We start from the raw sequence: 19,638 nt of genomic DNA, 5'->3' as shown, positions 1-19,638 counted from the left end.
TTTTTGTTGATCTAAATGTTACTGATTGTGTTAAATGGGCATATGATATCATCTCATATCGATCGCAGGCACCTGAATCTAATCGTATCGTATCGTGAAAGACTTTGTGATATCGGCAAATATCGTATCGTTGTCCAAAGAATCGATATCGTATCGTATCATGATGAAACTGGTGATTCCCACCCCTAGTAGCTGCCTAGTAAACATGGAGTGTCAGTAAATGCAACGTTGCCTACCAAACAACGGGACCGCGGTGGTTCTTTTTGTATTGCTCCTGGCTGTTCAAACTAATTTTACCGTGTGAAAGAGAGGAAAGTTGGTTAATTTCCACAAACTACCAGTGAAAAAAACAGTGTTGTTCAACCACCGTCGCGGGGCATTTAGCTACCTGGCTACCTAGCTCCAGTTCAACCACCACCGCAGGGCATTTAGCTACCTGGCTACCAGTGGCGGCTCGCCACTAGGGGCGCTCGGGCGCCGCCCCCCCCTCAGGCCCCTGGTTATATGAGAGAAGAACAAGAAAAATAATTTTTTTGTTTTTTGTTTTATAGCCCTATAAATAATATAAACATGTTTAAAATGAATAATATTTACTCATTTTAAGTGTTTGTGTTTCCAATGCACAATATAACGTTAATATATAAAATTAAAAATACTCGTTTTCCTGAACAGGAAGTGACTCACTTTTCTTTTTTTTTTTTTTTTTTCTCGGCCCGGGCTAGACGCAATAGCGCTCTGAGTGCGCGTCACTGTTTGATCGCTGTATCCGTCGCAGCCAATCAGTGCGTAACGCGTTGTGCGTTGAAATATGACTATTATGTTGGAATCCGGGCGCGATTTGAAGCGGTCTAGGCAGCAGCGTCAAGAATTTCTGTAGCCGCATTTCGCAGAGACGCTCTCTGATTGGCCGACGGCAGTTTTTTTTTCCGTAGCAGCATTTCGCGGAGACGATCTCTGATTGGCCGAATCCAATTTCTATGTTCCAATTCTAGCTTGGTGGTAAAGATAGTTGTGTTGTGACTGAGATGCGAGCTATTTGTCTTAGAGCGTGACTGCAAGTTCTTTCGACGGTTAAGCTTAGGCACTCTTTCAAAGTTGGTTAAGGTTAGAGTTTGTCTTAGAGCGTGGCGATAGAACGCCAGGTAGTTTGCAGTCTGTTCGACGCGGAAATGGACAAAGAAATCAAGTACTGTCTTGTTGTGGTGCTAACAGCTAACAAGCTATATGGCGGATCGGATGCAGTCTGGACAGTGGACAGTGGTCTGGATCTGGATATACATCATCAACAGCGGATTATACACTTTATCAAGCCCACCACGTTTCAATTAAACAAAGTGAGTTTATGCTGTTGTGAGATGCAGCTATTTGTTGTTATCTCACACAGTACTTGTTGGCTATAAGCTATATATGGATGCAGTGTGGAGGGACATGCACAATGGACAATGCCATGGAGTGGATATACCCTGCTGCCTGGGCCCCGTTCCCTGTACCTGGCTAACTGAGTTAGCCGGATAATTTCCAGCATAGCCTGACTTAAGCCGGACCTTTCTGTTCCCCGACGCTCGATTGTCTAAATCACCATGACAACAGATCAAAAAGTTTGAGCCTGGTCGAGAGCAGGCTTAAGTTCAGTTAGCTGGATGAACCATGGCCACGCGCCCGCAAAGGAATGCCAGCTCGCTTCCTGAAATGATTCTCACAGTCTAGATCTGCATTATACCATTCTGAATTATGTTTCTGTGCTTCGTTTTTCTAGAGGGGGCTTTTGAAATGTATAATAATAGAACTAAATGCTGATAATAAATCATATTCAGCCTATAGATTTACTTTGTCCCAAATAAAATAATGCACGTCATATACGGCATTCGGAGTGCGATACACGCTGCATGTGGTTATTTTAATAACGGCGCATTGCAAATGTGAATCCCGCGGGGATATTTTTAATTAATTAAACCTATCGGCCGTTTGGCTCTGATTAGTTTCATATATTCTCCGCTGTAGATTTGCTTAACGGAGCGCCCGGATTGTTTATTTGTTTATTAGCAAAGGATCCCCATTAGCTGACGCCGAGACGTCAACTAGTCTTCCTGGGGTCCAAGACAACATTAAAACATTACAACATATACATTGCAATTAAAACATAATACAATTAAAACATAGCAAGACATACCAAATAAGGAAACACAACATAGCAAGACGTACCAACCGAGGAACCACAACAACATTAACACACAAACATATTATATCTAAATATGTACATCAACGGTAACATATTGCATATCTCAGCATTGTCAATATTGGCTACATGTAAGATTTTAATTTATTTTTGAAGCTTGCTACACCTCTTATGTCACGTATGTCACTTGGAAGATAATTCCATGCCCTGATAGCCCTATATAAAACTGTTCTTTGCATACTGTTAGTGTTTGTATGGGGTAGAATAATCTTGTGTTTCATTCAAGCATAAAATTGAAGTGTCTATGCGTGGATTGTGGTTTTTGTGGATTATGAATTATGAGGACTCTGAGGATTGTTGAATTGTATCATCACTCACACGTTATTGTGATATTGTAACTGGGATTAAAATGTCTGATGAGATGCGCTGTTTGACGGATTTGAGAAATTTAATGAGCCGTTGACGTCACATTAATGCATTCGAGAATAAAGAGATAAAACTTCTTTCAAAAGAAAAATATTCGAAACACGGGTCTCTTGTGCATTGATGGATACACAATGGATATATCCCGTCTGGCACAGTGGTGCAACGGCCAGTGTTCGCTCCTGGCAAGCGGGCGACCCGAGTTCGAGACCCCGCGGTTCCAATATAATCTTTTTGGAATATAATATTAATGATTATACGCAAAAGTAGCCTAGTTTTAAGTTAAAATATTATAAATCTACATGCATTGAGGATGTCATTCTTTATATAGCTCTCAACGTGCACCAAATTGAATTATTCCTACATTGCAAAAAGAAGAAAAAGACTAGAAGAAGTGGGATTCGAACCCCGGTCGTCTGCGTGAAAGTCAAAACGACAAACCGTCACACCACAGTGCAGATAAGTAAAAGATCCACCATACATCAATCAATGGGTAAGAGAGCCGTATCCTTATTCTGTATAACAGTTGAACTAATTATTTTCGCTAGCAAGATCTCATTTGATTATCCATTCCATAAACCTACTGCCAGCAGGCAAGTTTAAAGAAATATAATCTGATTGATTGGGGTAATGAGGGACTTAAAATTAGCCTATAGATTATGCATTTAACTTGTCGGCGAGGCTATTGAGCCGTACTGCAATCTGTTAATAAAGTTTTAAATCAATTAATCAATTTAGAAAATCAGGATTTCTGCTATCGATACTTGCTGGCTTTTCAACTGAAGCGGCCGCGCGCACTTATCCTGGGTCTCAAGTCTGGTTCGAGTTAACGAGACTGAATCCACCTTCGAGGAACAGGAAAATCCCGGCTTCAAACATCGGGTTAATTGAATCTGGATAATGGGACTCTTGATCGACTTAGTTGAACCAGGTACGGGGAATAGGGCCCTGCTCTGCTGTCAATTTAACAACAACAACAAGGTAGATTTGCAATACTCTGTCTTAGCTGGTGAGTCGCGATCTTTTTTTCTCTCTCTCGCTCTCTCTCTCTCTCTCAGCCACTCAGCTAACGCTTCTCTCTCTCTCTCTCTCAGCCACTCAGTTAACGCTTCTCTCTCTCTCTCTCTCTCTCTCTCTCTCTCTCTCTCTCTCTCTCTCTCTCTCTCTCTCTCTCTCTCTCTCTCTCTCTCTTTCTCTCTCTCTCTCTGCGTGTGTTTGGAGACGGAGCAAGTTTTGTTTCTAACTTTTCTATTTATATATTGTGTTTCAAGTTGTGAATTAGACTGTACTTTATTTGACTGGTTGTTGTGTGTTGTTGTAGTAACAGCTGAGCGACTCGTTCATAAGAGCCGATTCATTGCCGTGAGCGTGAGTCGAATCGATCACGTCTTGCCATGAGTCGGTTGCGTGGTACATGTTTGCAAAATGTTTTGGTATAGCGCCCCTAGTGGAGAAAAATCCAGCAGCCGCCACTGCTGGCTACCTAGCTCCAGTTCAACCACCGTCGCGGGGCATTTAGCTACCTGGCTACCTAGCTCCAGTTCAGCTAACTAGCTATATGCAGCATTTAGCTACCTGGCTACCTAGCTCCAGTTCAGCTAACTAGCTACATGCAGCATTTAGCGAGCTGGGTTAGCCGGCTAGTTGGCTTTGAATCCCGGCTGCGGCTAGGTAGCCAGGTAGCTAAATGCCCCGCGACAAATAAGCAGGATTTCACATTTGATTATAGGACCCTGTCTTACACAAGGTACACAACAAACAAACTAGGATCACATTGTTCAATGCTTCATCTCCCCTTTAACCCTAACCCTGGGCTACACCAGTACCAGAGGTATTAACCCTTAACCCTTAACCTACCTTAACCCTTAACCCTAACCCTGGGCTACACCAGTACCAGAGGTATTAACCCTTATCCTACCTCGGGGCGGCTAGGTGGTGTAGTGGACAAGGCACTCGCTACCAGTGTGGAGACGCTAGGATTCGCGTGTTCGAATCCAGCTCTCCACATTGTTTTTCAGTTTGGCTGGTCGTCCGCAGTAATACACATTGGCCGTATTACGGGGAGGGAAAACTGAAGGGTGGGGATCGAACGTTGTGAACAAGCGACTCCTACAAGTCGGTTGGTGCGCCTGCGCAGTAGAATCAGGAAGTGTCTGGGGCAGCGTGAGCCTCCACGCGTTACTCCTAGACACTGAGAGATCGAGCTGCGCAGGTGAAAAGATGCGACTGCTGTTACCTCAAGTACCGGAGGGGACTTGTGCTATGTATGACTTAGTCCACATTGCAGCCGGCTTGTGGGAGGCAAGAAACAGCGTTCGTGACAGGGGAGGGTTGAATTGGATGATACGAAATTGGGATGGGAGAAAAATATGGAAAAATGGGAGAAAAAGTGGATCAAAAAAAAAAAAAAAAAAAACCCTTATCCTACCTCAACCCTGGGCTACACCAGTACTAGAGGTATTAACCCGTAACCTACCTCAACCCTGGGCTACACCAGTACCAGAGGTATTAACCAGGGATGTGATTTCTCCGTTTTAACCGGATTTCCGGTTTTCTGACCTAAAATCATGATAAAAAAATATTCATTGTAACTGTTTTTTGTAACAATTTTATATATATATATTTTTAATATTGAGCTTTATGTATGTTTTGATTATTTGTCCACCTGGTCTAAACATTTATCAGACCTGCTATTCTTGCATAACAGATTTTCATTGGCTATCGATAATGTTAGCAGTTTTGTTGCGTGGCGCGAGATGCTGTAAAGATGTCAACACACTAGGAAACACACTGACACTGGATTGATTTCGTAAAACTGACCAACCAGGGAAGGTTCCTGGCAAGCAGTGCCGCAGTCTGCCACTCAACACTACTCAAGGGAGAGCAAGCATTGTCCAGTTAATGTGAAGCTCTGTAGAAACATCAAACTCTCAAGCATGAGGTACCGGAGCCAACCTAGACATAACCAAGAAGCTGTCACCACCTTCATTCTCAAAATCCACCTGAGAGCAAAAGAAAAGCAAAAGAGTCCATTAGTCCAACTGCAGCCCTTCGCAGTAGGCAAGACTTCCAGAGGAGCCGGTTACAGGTGTTGCACAATCTGGTTGCAAAGAAGAAAACAAGAGGTGGACGCGGGCAAATACTGCGGCATGGTCATGCTGGCCCTACAAAAGGCCTTCGACACTGTCAATCACTCCATTCTGATTGATAAGCTAAAAGCAATTGGTTTTGATTTGAATTGGTTTGACCCTCAGCTCAGAACTCGGCAGAATCTGCTCGCTGATAACAAACTATCATTACACCTGGGTAAAACAGAGTCCATTCTCTTCGGATCAAATAACAAACTCTGCAAGACCGATGGCTTCTCAGTTACAGTAGGTGACAATATTGTCACAAGGAAAGATGAAATTACATACCTAGGTTCCATCCTAGAGGCAAATCTTTCCTGTGACAGAATGGCATCCAATGTAATAAAAAAAGTCAACCAACGAACTAGATTCTTGTACCGGATCTCCTCTCTGGTAAACAAGAATACCCTGAAGACTCTGGCAGGAGCACTCATTCAAGGGTACTACGACTATGCTTGCACCTCATGGTACCAAAGCACCTCAAAGACTCTAAAAACAAGATACAAACATCACAAAAACAACTGGTCAGACTACTACTTGACCTTACTCCTAGAACCCACCTCACCCCTGCCCACTTTGACAACCTAGGATGGCTTAGAGTAGACGACAGAGTACAGCAACTTGCAATGGGCCTGGTCTACAAGATACACTACACGACTAAGGCCACATCAATGTGGAACGCCCTACCCAAAGCTGTAAAGGAATGTGAATCCCTACCCACTTTCAAAACCACTCTCAAAGAATACCTACGGGAGCCTGCTATTTAGAAACTGGCCACCGTAAATGTCCAAACCCCCCACCCCCTCCTAATAGACAGTCTCCTCCTCACCGCATGTATATATTCTCTCCCCACTGTATGTATATTTCTTTACCACCCACCCACCCCCTCCTAATAGACAGTCTCATCCCCACCGTATGTATATATTCTCTCCCCACCGTATGTATATATTCTCTCCCCACCGTATGTATAATTCCCTATCCCCCCCCCCCCCTCACAGTAAGCTGTGGTGTTCCACAAGGAAGCATACTAGGTCCGCTACTGTTCCTAATTTATGCAAATGACATGTCGTCAGCTTGTGACTGCAACTTGTTCCTGTTTGCGGATGACTCAGCCCTGCTGGTCTCCGACAAGAACAAGTTACAGGTTGAAAAAACCCTCAGCTCAGAACTAGGCAAAATCTGCATATGGCTCGCTGACAACAAACTATCATTACACAGGATCAGATTAAACCGAATATATATATTTATTTATATATATATATTTAATTGTATTTGTATATCGTTTGATATCCCCTGTATATTCCTTGTACAATATGCATTGAATATCCCTTTAGTCTACTAAACAGCCCATAATAGTTTCATTCTACCATTGGACGAGAACCTGGCGCCAGGTTGCCATACCCCTAGGTCCAAGTTCAATCGTGCCGCCTAACATGTCGTGGCAACCCCCGGTTCCGCGCAGTAATATGTCGGGCGAAATACGAATGGTACTATTTGTTCATAGCGCATATATATATGGCGCAAGTAAAGTAGAACTTTCTTTTAGTCCAGTTCTTTACCCTCCAACAGAGTGACAGACGCAAAGCCTCCCCACGACGCACGTGCGGTGTAGTAAGGCCTACTTGGCCCAGAATAGGCATTGAGATATCGTGTAGATTAATAGTTGAATAGTCATAGTTTGGCACTATACCGTCGAGTTGGACGTATTCTATTAAGCTAATAATAGTCTATTTATGTATGGTGCATCGTTCGGTTAGAGTTCTAAAGTTATCAGTACCCCCATCGTTCCTGACGTTATCTGGACGCTTAACCAGGCTGGTCAGACCCCTAGTGGTGATTGCATCCGAGGAGCTCCGGGCCAAGAGCGACTGGACCTGTATATTGGATTACTCTACCCGGACGACGGCGAGCCTTCCACGGCTTGGATTATGCTTTGTGTGCTTTGATTATTCCATGGATAAAGGCCAACACTGCGGAGTGTTGGAACTACCCCCCGGAGAGGACTCCAGGTGAGACGGCGCTCTACACCAGTGAGGTCGCCTCACGTCTCTCCGTTGTGGACCGGCAGATACCGTTCCACAGAGGGTCCAGCTGTATTCGTCTGCGGTCCGAGGTTCTGTGGGCACCGTGTCCAAGACTTTGGATTCTCCCAAGACACCGTCGGCCAGATGGGATACCGCCAGCGGCTTCTCTAACCCCCCCCCTCCTACTGTCTTACAACCAGCGGGACCCCCCCCCCCCCTTAGTGTATCCAGCTATAATCATCTAAGTACCATCGCTATCGTTTCCTAAATATTCCAGGTTGTATACTTACTCCCTGCGCAACCAGAGATTGGACATTCAATGTTGATTTACCTACGAATACTCATTTGCCATAAAAGTGCATATTTCATATTTCAAATCATAAATGTAATTAAGTGATCGTTGTATACACCTTTTGCTGTATTAAACCTTCGATTTGGTACATTTGTGTGGATTCGTTTCATCAGGTGGGAAAGTGTTCATCATACTTATATCTTGTACTGGGTGGCCAGAAGTTAAAGTACATGAGGTAGTGGTATTAAATATCATATCTAACAATACAGTCAGGGAATTGTACCCCTCAGTTACAGAGTCCATTCTCTTCTGTTCAAATAACAAACTCAGCAAGACCGACGGCCTCTCAGTTACAGTGGGTGACAATATTGTCACAAGGAAAGAAGATATTACCTACCTGGGTTCCATCCTAGAGGCAAATCTTTCCTGTGACAAAATGGCATCCAATGTAATAAAAAAAGTCAACCAACAAACTCGATTCTTGTACCGGATCTCCTCACTGGTAAACAAGAATACCCTGAAGACTCTGGCAGGAGCACTCATACTACTCGTACTACGACTATGCTTGCACCTCATGGTACCAAAGCACCTCAAAGGCGCTAAAAACAAAATTACAAACATCTCAAAACAAACTGGTCAGACTACTGCTTGACCTTACTCCTAGAACCCACCTCACCCCTGCCCACTTTGACAACCTAGGATGGCTTAGAGTAGACAACAGAGTACAGCAACTTGCAATGGGCCTGGTCTACAAGATACACTACACGACCAAGGTACCCATGTACATGTCAAAATACTTCCCAAAGGTCAGTGAATACCACGATCACAACACCAGAGGGAGCTCCACAAATCATGTTAAACCCAGATTTGGCTCAAACAAGGGACTAAACACGTTTCGCAATTATGCCACATCAATGTGGAACGCCCTACCCAAAGCTGTAAAGGAATGTGAATCACTACCCACTTTCAAAAACACTCTCAAAAAACACCTACGGGAGACTGCAATTCGAAACTGGCCCCTGTAATTGTCCTAACACAACCCCCTCCAATGTACAGTAAATTACCAAGTATGGTCTTGTCAATATTCCAATGTACAGTTTTGTTTGTACAGTTGTACAGTGTCCAACCCACCCCTCCCCTCCCCTCCTACCCAACCCCCCCCCCCACTCCTACCCAACCCCCCCCCCCCCCCCCCCCCCCACCCAACCACCTCCAATGTACAGTCCCCCCCCCACCCCCCCCCCCCCACCTACCCAATCCAATGTACAGTTTCTACGTCAAATGTATATACTCTTTTTTTCTGGACTCTTTTTGTATCACAAACAGTACTGTATTTGCAAATCTGGTATGTCATAAATGTATATATGTAGCAGTACTGTCTATCTGTATGTCATGTATGTCATATATGTTACGATGAATTGAAAATGGGGGACCCTGATGTGGTCTGCATCCCCTTAACAATTGTATGTATTGAGCTGTACTGTACTGTACCCATTCTGCAATCTGTTAATAAAGTTTTCAATCAATCAATCAAACTCTCCCACCACCTCCTAATGTACAGTCTCCTCCCCACCGTATGTATATATTCTCTCCCCACTGTATGTATATTCCTCTCCCACCCACCCACCCCCTCCTAATGTACAGTCTCCTCCCCATCATATGTATATAATCTCTGTTAGGATCTATGGGTAACAGTACTGTATATTTGCATATTGTATATGTCACAAATGTAACAGTACTATATACCAGTATGTCATGTATGTCCCTATGCCATAAATGTCATGTATGTTGTGTATGTCATAAATGTCACTATGAATTGAAAATGGGGGACCCTGATGTAAACAAGACAAACGTCTCTCTCTGGTCTGCATCCCCTTAACAATTGTGTGTATTGAGCCGTACTGTATTGTACCCATTCTGCAATATGTTAATAAAGTTTTCATTCATTCATTCATTCAAGGTCCTAACGTTAGTGTTTGAGCCAGGATGACTTGGGAGGGGTCAAGATGAACCCCTTTAAAATGTTTAGGGGGACACTGATATATTTGATTCATTTTCTTTGTCCCTTTCCTCTCCCACCTTCCTCTTCGCTGTGAACAGTTCAATCTATACAAATAAAATGTGTTCATTCATTCAAATGGAGTGTTTAGAAAAAAAATAAGATTGTTTAGAAAATGTTCAGTTTTTTTTCTTAAGGCGCAATCACATCCCTGATTAACCCTAACCTTAACCCTAACCCTGGGCTACACCAGTACTAGAGGTATTAACCATAACCTTAACCCATGTTTGAAAAAAATCTGAAAAAAATCTGCCTTTTTTGTGTGTCTCTCTCTCTCTCTCTCTCTCTCTCTCTCTCTCTCTCCTCCCTCTCTCTCTGTCTCTGTGTCTCTCTTTGTCTATCGCTCCCTCTCTCTGTGTCTATCTCTCTTTCTCTCTCTCTCTCTCTGGGTCTCTATCTCTGTTTCTTTTTCTCTATCGCCGTCCTCTCTCTCTCTGTCTCTCTCTGTCTCTCTCTCCTCCCTCTCCCTCTCTCTCTCTCTCTGTCAGAGTTATTGGAGAAGATGCTGGAGGTGCAGCGTGACAGCAGCGCCCCCGGCAGGTTCACGGTGGGCAGTGCAGAGTCTACACTCCACATCCGACCCGGAGGCTACACCCCCCAGAGGGCTCTGATCAACCCCTTCGCTCCGTCTCGCATGCCCATGAAACTCACCTCCAACAGGAGGAGGTGGATGCACACCTTCCCCGTGGGTGAGGAGGCACACACACACACACACACACACACACACACACACACACACACACACACACACACACACACACACACATACACAATTGCGAATCCAATTGTATGGTTTCACGGAGGACAAGAAGCCTTCAGTCGACTCCTTCAGACAAACCTCTTAATATGCGCCCCCAAAATTGGCCATTTTAGTTTTCGTTTTTGTGGACTGCATACTTTATTTGCAAACCAAAATACTATACTTTATACTTATACCACATGCATGAGCCTGGTCTCTTTTGAAATATGACATTCTGAGGTTTCCGATACAATAAGGAACTTTAGTGGTAATTAAATAGAGTAACAATGAAATAGGTCTAAACTTGAGTTGTAGAAAAACTTGTTACTCAAGTTTTTCTGTAGTAGTTGGTAGTCCAGAAGTAGTATTTCCCCAGAAATTCGTATGGCTTAAAAAACTCCCGAGATCCATAGCCCGAAGTCGTATGTAGTACATGTCCAAATTTCATAAAGATCCGTTCAGAAATGAGTGATTAGGAGTGATTTTGGTAAACTGTGTACAAAAGAAAAGCTCTGTTTTCTCAGACTTCAATTCATTCTGCGGTTTTTCTCTTCCTGTTTTCGCTCGTAACTTTTCACCTAGATCCCTGATGCGTACATCCCCAGGTGGGGTATCATTGGAAAGCCACACTCATTGGCTACATCCCTGTCCAATCATTTTCGAGATCGCCAAATGATTGACGGAACTAGAGCCCCAAGAGTCGGGAGTAGTATTTGCGCAATACCGTGTACTTTGCGCAAGCCTCAAATATCGGCATGTAACTCGAGAACCGCTGAACGGATTTTGTCACCTGCCAGCTATTGACAGGCAACAAATGGGGCTTTAACCACCTCAAGCGGGAATCGAACCCTGGACCTTCTTGCTGTGAGGCGACAGTGTTAACCCCTACAGCGCTGTGCCGCCTACTACACATGGTTGTGTGTCCGCAGGTCCGTCTGGAGAGCCCATCCAGATCCACCACCAGACCCGGCAGAACATGGCAGAACTGCAGGGTAGCCAGCAGAGGGACTCTGGACACACCTCTGCTGAGCTGCTGGAGCTGGCCTATCATGAGGCCACGGGCAGGTCAGCTGACTCCAACAACACCTGTAGTAACCTTTATATAACCAGGTAAGTCATTAAGAACGAATTCCAATAGGGAGGTGGTTACATCATTGTTGTTACGTATCATTTTATTTCAACCAAAAATGCTTAAACAATAATGTTAGTGATAGAAGGGAACTAATTTTGTGCAAAAATGGAAAGCTTGCCAATGTTCATGAGGCAGAATTATTACAATAGCCGATAATACATTTTCTAGGGCTGACCCCTATTAGTCGATTAGTCGACTAATCGGTCGAAAGGAGCCGTAGTCGGCTAGCGAACCTCTTAGTCGAATAAAAAAATATATATATAATATATATATATTTTTAATTTTTTTTCATTCTTTCCAAAAGAAAAGAGGCCTAGAAGCGTGGCTAACGCTAATGGCACGCATACCAGAGGCTAACTGCCTAGTGAAAGGGTTAATGTCAGAAAGGCGCTGGCAGCTCAGAAAACGCTCTCGGTGGACACGGCGCCTTATGCATGTGCTACAAATGGTTCAAGAATAGCTTTCTGTGGGTATGCATTTCGATAGGCCTTTTATGCTAAATTAGCAGGAATGTTAAGAGGTTAAACGACATTTAAAATGAGGGTGACCTTCGTAGACCTATCGCTAAGCCACGCCCCCTTTGAAACCTCGGACAAACAAAGCCGACCGTGAATGACTGTGTTGACGATGGCCGCAGGCAGCCCCTCTTCTGACTGTGATGCAAGCCTTGCTTCACAGTCACGAAAGGGGCTAGGCCGCGGGAGATTTACCACAGCAGGTAATAGACCTGTTTTTTAAAGATAACACAAATATTTCATCTAGAAGCAGACAGAGAGGGTTACAATATGCAGTGGAAAAGTCCGTTCATGAGATACACATTTACCTTAGACCTCCATGGTGATGCAAGCATTAGCTATAGATAACGTCTCAAGCATTACTTACAGTTGACTTGATTGAAGATTACAAGAACTATGACGATAATCCATTATTACTACTATTGCTGATACATTTAGTTTAGGCTAGTGGTCCAACACAGTATACGAGCTAGACCCGACAGTTGTGTCACTAGATGGGGGAGGGAAATGAGGAAAAAAGTGAGAGCTGTCATTCTGCAACCAGAATAATCCACCTCTTTTGTAAACATGCTATGTTGGTTCTTTTGTGATCCAGGTAAATATGCCAACAATCCTCCTCCATAAAGGGGTGAGACGTCAGAGAATGGTATGCTGCACATTCTAGTGTACATCAGGTCAAATGATTGATTACACTAACTATAAATCTATAAATGTATAGTGATGGAGACCAAAGTAAAAATACCTAATAATAAAATAGACCTAATAGGCGACAGTGGCTTGGGAGTAGAGCAGTCGTCTGGTAATCCGGAGGTTCCCGGTTTGATTCTCGCTCCTCCTGGGCAGCGTGTAGAAGTGTCCTTGAGCAAGACATGATGAGCAGGTTGGCACCTTGCATGGTTGCCTCCACCGTCTGTGTGTGAATGTGTGAGTGAATGGGTCAAATGTGAGAAACAAATTGTAAAGCGCTTTGGATAAAAGCGCTATATAAATACAGCCATTTACCATTTACCAAAATACCTGTAAATCACAGTATATGGGTACAGGACATAGCTTTTCTTATATTTAATATACATATAAATAAATGCATGACAACACATTCTCAAGATAGATCAGAAAAGAAAACCCACAACTAAAGTGTACATAAATAGCCACTATTTTTAATATATACAATAAATATACATGGATTTACAGTTACACAAATGGATGTACGATATAAAATACAAACAGTGCTGGAATAGCGAACAATATCATGTATCATCAGCAACTGTTGTTTCCGTCATCTACCCAGTAAAATAAAATAAAATTACTGACTGCATTACTTTTTAATTTTCATTATAGGGAACTTTGTACTTTCACTCCACTACATTTCAAAGTAAATATTGTACATTTTACTCAACTACATTTATCTGAGCCTCCCCCCAAAAAAGATTTAGCATACAAGACATGGCATAAATTGATGAAGATTAAGTACTTTAACATTTTAAACCAGCAATCTGAGGGACACAGAGCAGCATAACTGGACCACGTTAACAACCTTCAGGTCAATATATCGAGGGTTGAATGCACTGAAATACAAGAACACCCTATAGAATATGTACGTTGTCCCTGTTGTTACTGGTTTCAAGTGGCACTATGGCATCTGAAGTGCATCGAGCATTCTTAGTGCATGTAGTGGTATTCATGTTTCAGTTCATTCATGTTCATGTTCATTCATGTTTCAGTTTTTTTTTTATTATAAAAAAAAGCATCATTCATGCTCATTTGTGCATTAAAAACAATTATTTTCATCAACAAAGTGCATAGAGACATTACTCATCGTTCACCAGAGGTTCCTCCGGTGGTTTGTCCTCCCTGCTTAGCCTTATTTTTTAACCCATTAATATGGATTCTGTCTTGTTGCCTAGATGCAGTGACAACCTGTTGTCTGTTAGCCAGTTTTTTGTACTATCAATGGTGGTCACTACATTACATCTATAACTATAACTGTCCTTGTTGGTCATCATTTCCACTGTTATGCAGCTGGCTTGCGGTAACGTTGCTGATGAGATGAGGAACTAGCTGGCTCTACTAGTACTAGCCCTGCTATCAATCCAGTCCAGAGTATAAGCTAACGTTATGATACAGAAAGCTAACGTTATGATGCAGAAAGCTAACGTTATGATGCAGAAAGCTAACGTTATGATGCAGAAAGCTAACGTTATGATGCAGAAAGCTAATGTTATGATACAGAAAGCTAACGTTATGATGCAGAAAGCTAACGTTATGATACAGAAAGCTAACGTTATGATACAGAAGGCTAACGTTATGATGCAGAAAGCTAACGTTATGATACAGAAGGCTAACGTTATGATGCAGAAAGCTAACGTTATGATGCAGAAAGCTAACGTTATGATGCAGAAAGCTAACGTTATGATACAGAAAGCTAATGTTATGATGCAGAAAGCTAACAAGGTTGTCATTCGAGAGGTAGGGTCTGTGTCTTTCCGGACAGACACGAGAGCCCGGATATACGCTAGCTAGTTGGCAGTCAAAGTCAAATGTTAGCAAACTAATAGTTTGGTCTACGTTTCTAATACATGCCGTCAAATATTATGTCTTTATGAATTGACCTTACCTTTGAGCAAACATAAGTGTCCTTGGTAATGGTCTTCACATTCAGTTGTGTATGTGGTCGACGACACAGCAGAATCCACCGCTTGCATTTCTCGAGTTCTCTTTTTGGCTTCGGAAAAGGTATGAAATATACTCCTCCATCCAGTCTTTCAGGGTACCTGGTGTCCGAATTACAGGTACCCCACACACAGCGTTTCACCATCAGATATTAGGTAGATAATAACATATAAACTGAACTCTTCACAGTGGTTTCGATCACAGACGTTTGTTTTGTTGCAGCCCACAAATGGTGTTGACCGAGGTTTCTGCAGCGAGGATTTTTGCTGTGATATGATTGGACAAATTCTATTTTGGGGTGTGGTTTAGCGACAGGTCTATTGTCTTTTCGAGAATAAATAAAGATTTGAAATAAAATGAAACGGTGGCTTCCCATGAAATATGAAGTATTAAACAAAGACGGTTGTATGATCATGTGGTGTTTGTGCAGGCGGGCGGGGTCTCACACCACAGACAGCGGACTCTTCCCCAGCGGTGGACTGGAGGAGTATACTGGGAGCCCTGGGAGCAGTAATGGTATCAGTACACAAACCTAACATAAATATATACATATGTGTGCAGTAATGGTATCAATACACAAACCTAACATAAATATATACATATGTGTGCAGTAATGGTATCAATACACAAACCTAACATAAATATATACATCTGTGTGCAGTAATGGTATCAGTACACAAACATAACATAAATATATACATATGTGTGCAGTAATGGTATCAATACACAAACCTAACATAAATATATACATCTGTGTGCAGTAATGGTATCAGTACACAAACATAACATAAATATATACATATGTGTGCAGTAATGGTATCAATACACAAACCTAACATACATATATACATCTGTGTGCAGTAATGGTATCAATACACAAACATAACATAAATATATACATATGTGTGCAGTAATGGTATCAATACACAAACCTAACATACATATATACATCTGTGTGCAGTAATGCTATCAGTACACAAACATAACATAAATATATACATATGTGTGCAGTAATGGTATCAATACACAAACCTAACATACATATATACATATGTGTGCAGTAATGGTATCAATACACAAACCTAACATACATATATACATCTGTGTGCAGTAATGGTATCATTACACAAACCTAACATAAATATATACATATGTGTGCAGTAATGGTATCAATACACAAACCTAACATAAATATATACATATGTGTGCAGTAATGGTATCAAATAATGGTACCAGTACACAAACTCACTCAACATAAATATATAGGTATCTACTAGGGGTGGAACGGTACGCATTCGAACCGTACACACCGTTCGGTACGACCTCCACGGTTCGGGGCATGTGTGTATTGTTCGGTTTAACGTTAGCCGCAAGCTAGGCTAACATTACGTTAGCCGCAAGCTAACTAGCGTTAGCCGCGAGCTAACCGTGGAGTCACTTCGCTGTGTCCCATTAGTTCCATTAGTGGGGAAGGGGGGGGGGGGGGGGGGGGGTATATTGACGAGGCTTGACAACAGAGGTTCAAACTAAGATAACTTCACATTTATTGGCTGTTGGTTTATAGTATATCATCAGGGCTTCTCCTTCCAACGCAGTGTTACTGTTGACTGTTTACTTCCTCGTGTGACGTCACTTCAAATACGGCTACCAGGACACTCAAATAGCAAAAGCGAGTCGAGTCGATTAGGTACCATGCAGTGAAAAGCGGCATTAAGAGAATACTTCATAATGTCTCATGCAATTAAAAAGTAAATATATATTTAGTACACATGATTTATTTATTTTAAATAACACTGACTTTTCCTTTTTAATAAGAGTCTAGTGCTGGTTGAGCATATTCATACTTTATGTTGATGGCCTTTGTCTATAATGTAGCCACAAAAATAGAAAAGGTTTAATTATTTTGTTTGTTTGCACTAAGTTAATACTTTGACAAATGTTGCCTATATTTTTCAGTCAGTTCGGTCTTTGTGTGCCAAACATTATTAAAGGTAAACTTTTTTTTTACCAAATAAATGAGAAGCATGTTTAAATCAGCAATGCCTCCCCTCTTGCTGTACCAACATCTCTCCTAGCTCTAACCGTCACTGTCAAAATGATGTGCCTGATGTCAAACTGCCTCATTCTTTCAGTTTTTGCATGACTACGTCCTTGAGAATAACTGAAAAATTGGATTATTTTTAGGCTATATATCTTATGCTGATGTATGGTCATTTTGGAGTGTTACATTTTATTTATTTTTTAAACGTATATCGAACCGATCCGAAAACCGAGACGCCAAAACCGTGATACGAACCGAACCGTCGATTTTGTGAACCGCTCCACCTCTAGTACCTACTCATATTACCTACTCATATTAGTTATATCACTGGCTAGTATGGTTTACTACCATGGTATGTTCATACTTACACCACTGTATATAATGATACTGCACATACATTAGCCTAGCATTTGTTACTATGTCTGCTGTGTCCACAGGTACGCCCCTCAACCACACCTCCAGCCACGCCTCCAGCCACGCCTCTAGCCACGCCTCCAACCACGCATCCAGCCACACCTCCAGCCACGCCTCCAACCACGCCTCCAGCCACGCCTCCAGCCACACCTCCCCGCAGGATGACCTGTCCTCTGCCTCCCCTGACCCCAGTGAGTCTGGAGAAACATACTTACAGTACATAAATACATACATACATATACACATATATACACACATATACACACATACATACATACATACATACATACATACATACATATACACATAAATACATACATATACACACATAAATACATACATATATACATATATACACACATACATACATACATACATACATACATACATACATACATAAATACATACATACATACATACATACATACATATACACACATACATACATACATACATACATATACACACATACATACATACATACATACATACATACATACATATACACACATACATACATACATACATACATACATACATACATACATGCATACATACATATACACACATACATATACATACATACATACATACATACATACATACATACATACATACATACATACATATACACGCATACATACATACATACATACATACATACATACATACATACATACATACATACATATACACACATACATACACACATACATACATACATACATACATACATACATACATACATACATACATATACACACATACATACATACATACATACATACATACATATACACACATACATACATACATACATACATACATACATACATACATACATACATACATACATACATACATACATACATATACACACACATACATAAATACACATACATACATACATACATACATACATACATACATACATACATACATACATACATATACACATACATACATATACACACATACATATATACCCACATATATATATACACATATATACACATATACATATAGTGTATATACACAGTGGCGTTGCGCAATATGTCGGGGCCCCCCCCCGCAGGTCAGACCATGTGGCCCCGCCCACTCCCCTAAATCAATAATAAAGTGAGAAAATGTTGCGGGCTCCGCGCGAGGTCCATCCCATAATAGCCTACCCTAATCACCCTCCGCCTATGGATAGACATCGCGGCCACTTAAACCATGTACTAAAAAATGTACGGATTAGATTCCAGTTCCAATGTAACCTGTAGGCTACTCGTACTGGTTGTGGCGAATAAAACGTTCTATTCTTCTAACCTGTCTGGGCGGCTGTAGCGTGGCTGGGGGCCTGGCTGGGCTGTCTGTCTGCCTGGACTCGACGCGGAGCTGACCGGGGGGTTGATAGCGGTGGACGCGGCCGGCCTGGGTGGGGAGCTTACTGCCCTCTGCGCGAGATGCATCCAGCTGCAGCCCCGCAGAACCATACTGGGCTCCTCACACTGCGCCCTGTTCCTGTGCGTTACGAAATCTAAGAGGATAGTCTACAGTGGGGGCGGGGCCCCCTAAGCTCCGGGGGCTCCCCCGCACTGCGGGGGGTGCGGGGGGCCTCCGCTACGCCACTGTATATACATCAGAGCATGTGAGCGCAGCGAGGAGTGGAGCGGTGGATTTTGAAGTGAGCGCGGAGTGGGTTTGAAAATGGTTCAGAGTGACTTCCGGAGCGAGAGCTGTCCTCCGCTCCCAGCCGCTCAGTGCACACGATCACACAGTGGTTTAAACTGATGTAATATACATGTAGTACAATGCCAAAGCAATAGGTGGCGATGTAGTTCAAACATGAAGGCCATTTTCAACCAATCAGAAGGGTTGAACGCGTCACTACACTTCCTGCTCAAAACAGAAACCCGCCATGTTTAAATGACCTCGTGTGAACCATTAGCAACATAGCATTTATTTGCAGCAAGAAACCAAGTGCAATAAAAAAAAGGATACATTCACTGTGTTCTGCCTCATTTGTTGATGAAACGAAAC

At 42.3% G+C, this 19,638-nt stretch overlaps 1 protein-coding gene across 1 annotated transcript in view; it reads left to right on the top strand.

Annotated features, from left to right (window-relative positions):
- The window catches only part of depdc5 (DEP domain containing 5, GATOR1 subcomplex subunit), a 227,618-nt gene that overhangs the window by 94,024 nt on the left and 113,956 nt on the right, over positions 1 to 19,638 (top strand). The window contains exons 21-25 of the mRNA XM_084319739.1: positions 5,097 to 5,104; positions 10,591 to 10,791; positions 11,771 to 11,951; positions 15,589 to 15,674; positions 17,637 to 17,804. Coding sequence (XP_084175865.1) covers positions 5,097 to 5,104; positions 10,591 to 10,791; positions 11,771 to 11,951; positions 15,589 to 15,674; positions 17,637 to 17,804 — 644 coding nt within the window. The remainder of the gene's footprint in view (positions 1 to 5,096; positions 5,105 to 10,590; positions 10,792 to 11,770; positions 11,952 to 15,588; positions 15,675 to 17,636; positions 17,805 to 19,638) is intronic.

The sequence above is a fragment of the Notolepis coatsorum genome, assembly GCF_963971535.1.
Source record: "Notolepis coatsorum genome assembly, chromosome: 8".
Taxonomy (NCBI): domain Eukaryota; kingdom Metazoa; phylum Chordata; class Actinopteri; order Aulopiformes; family Paralepididae; genus Notolepis; species Notolepis coatsorum.
Note: the sequence above shows the minus strand (reverse complement) of the source record. Positions and strands in the feature narration are given on the sequence as shown.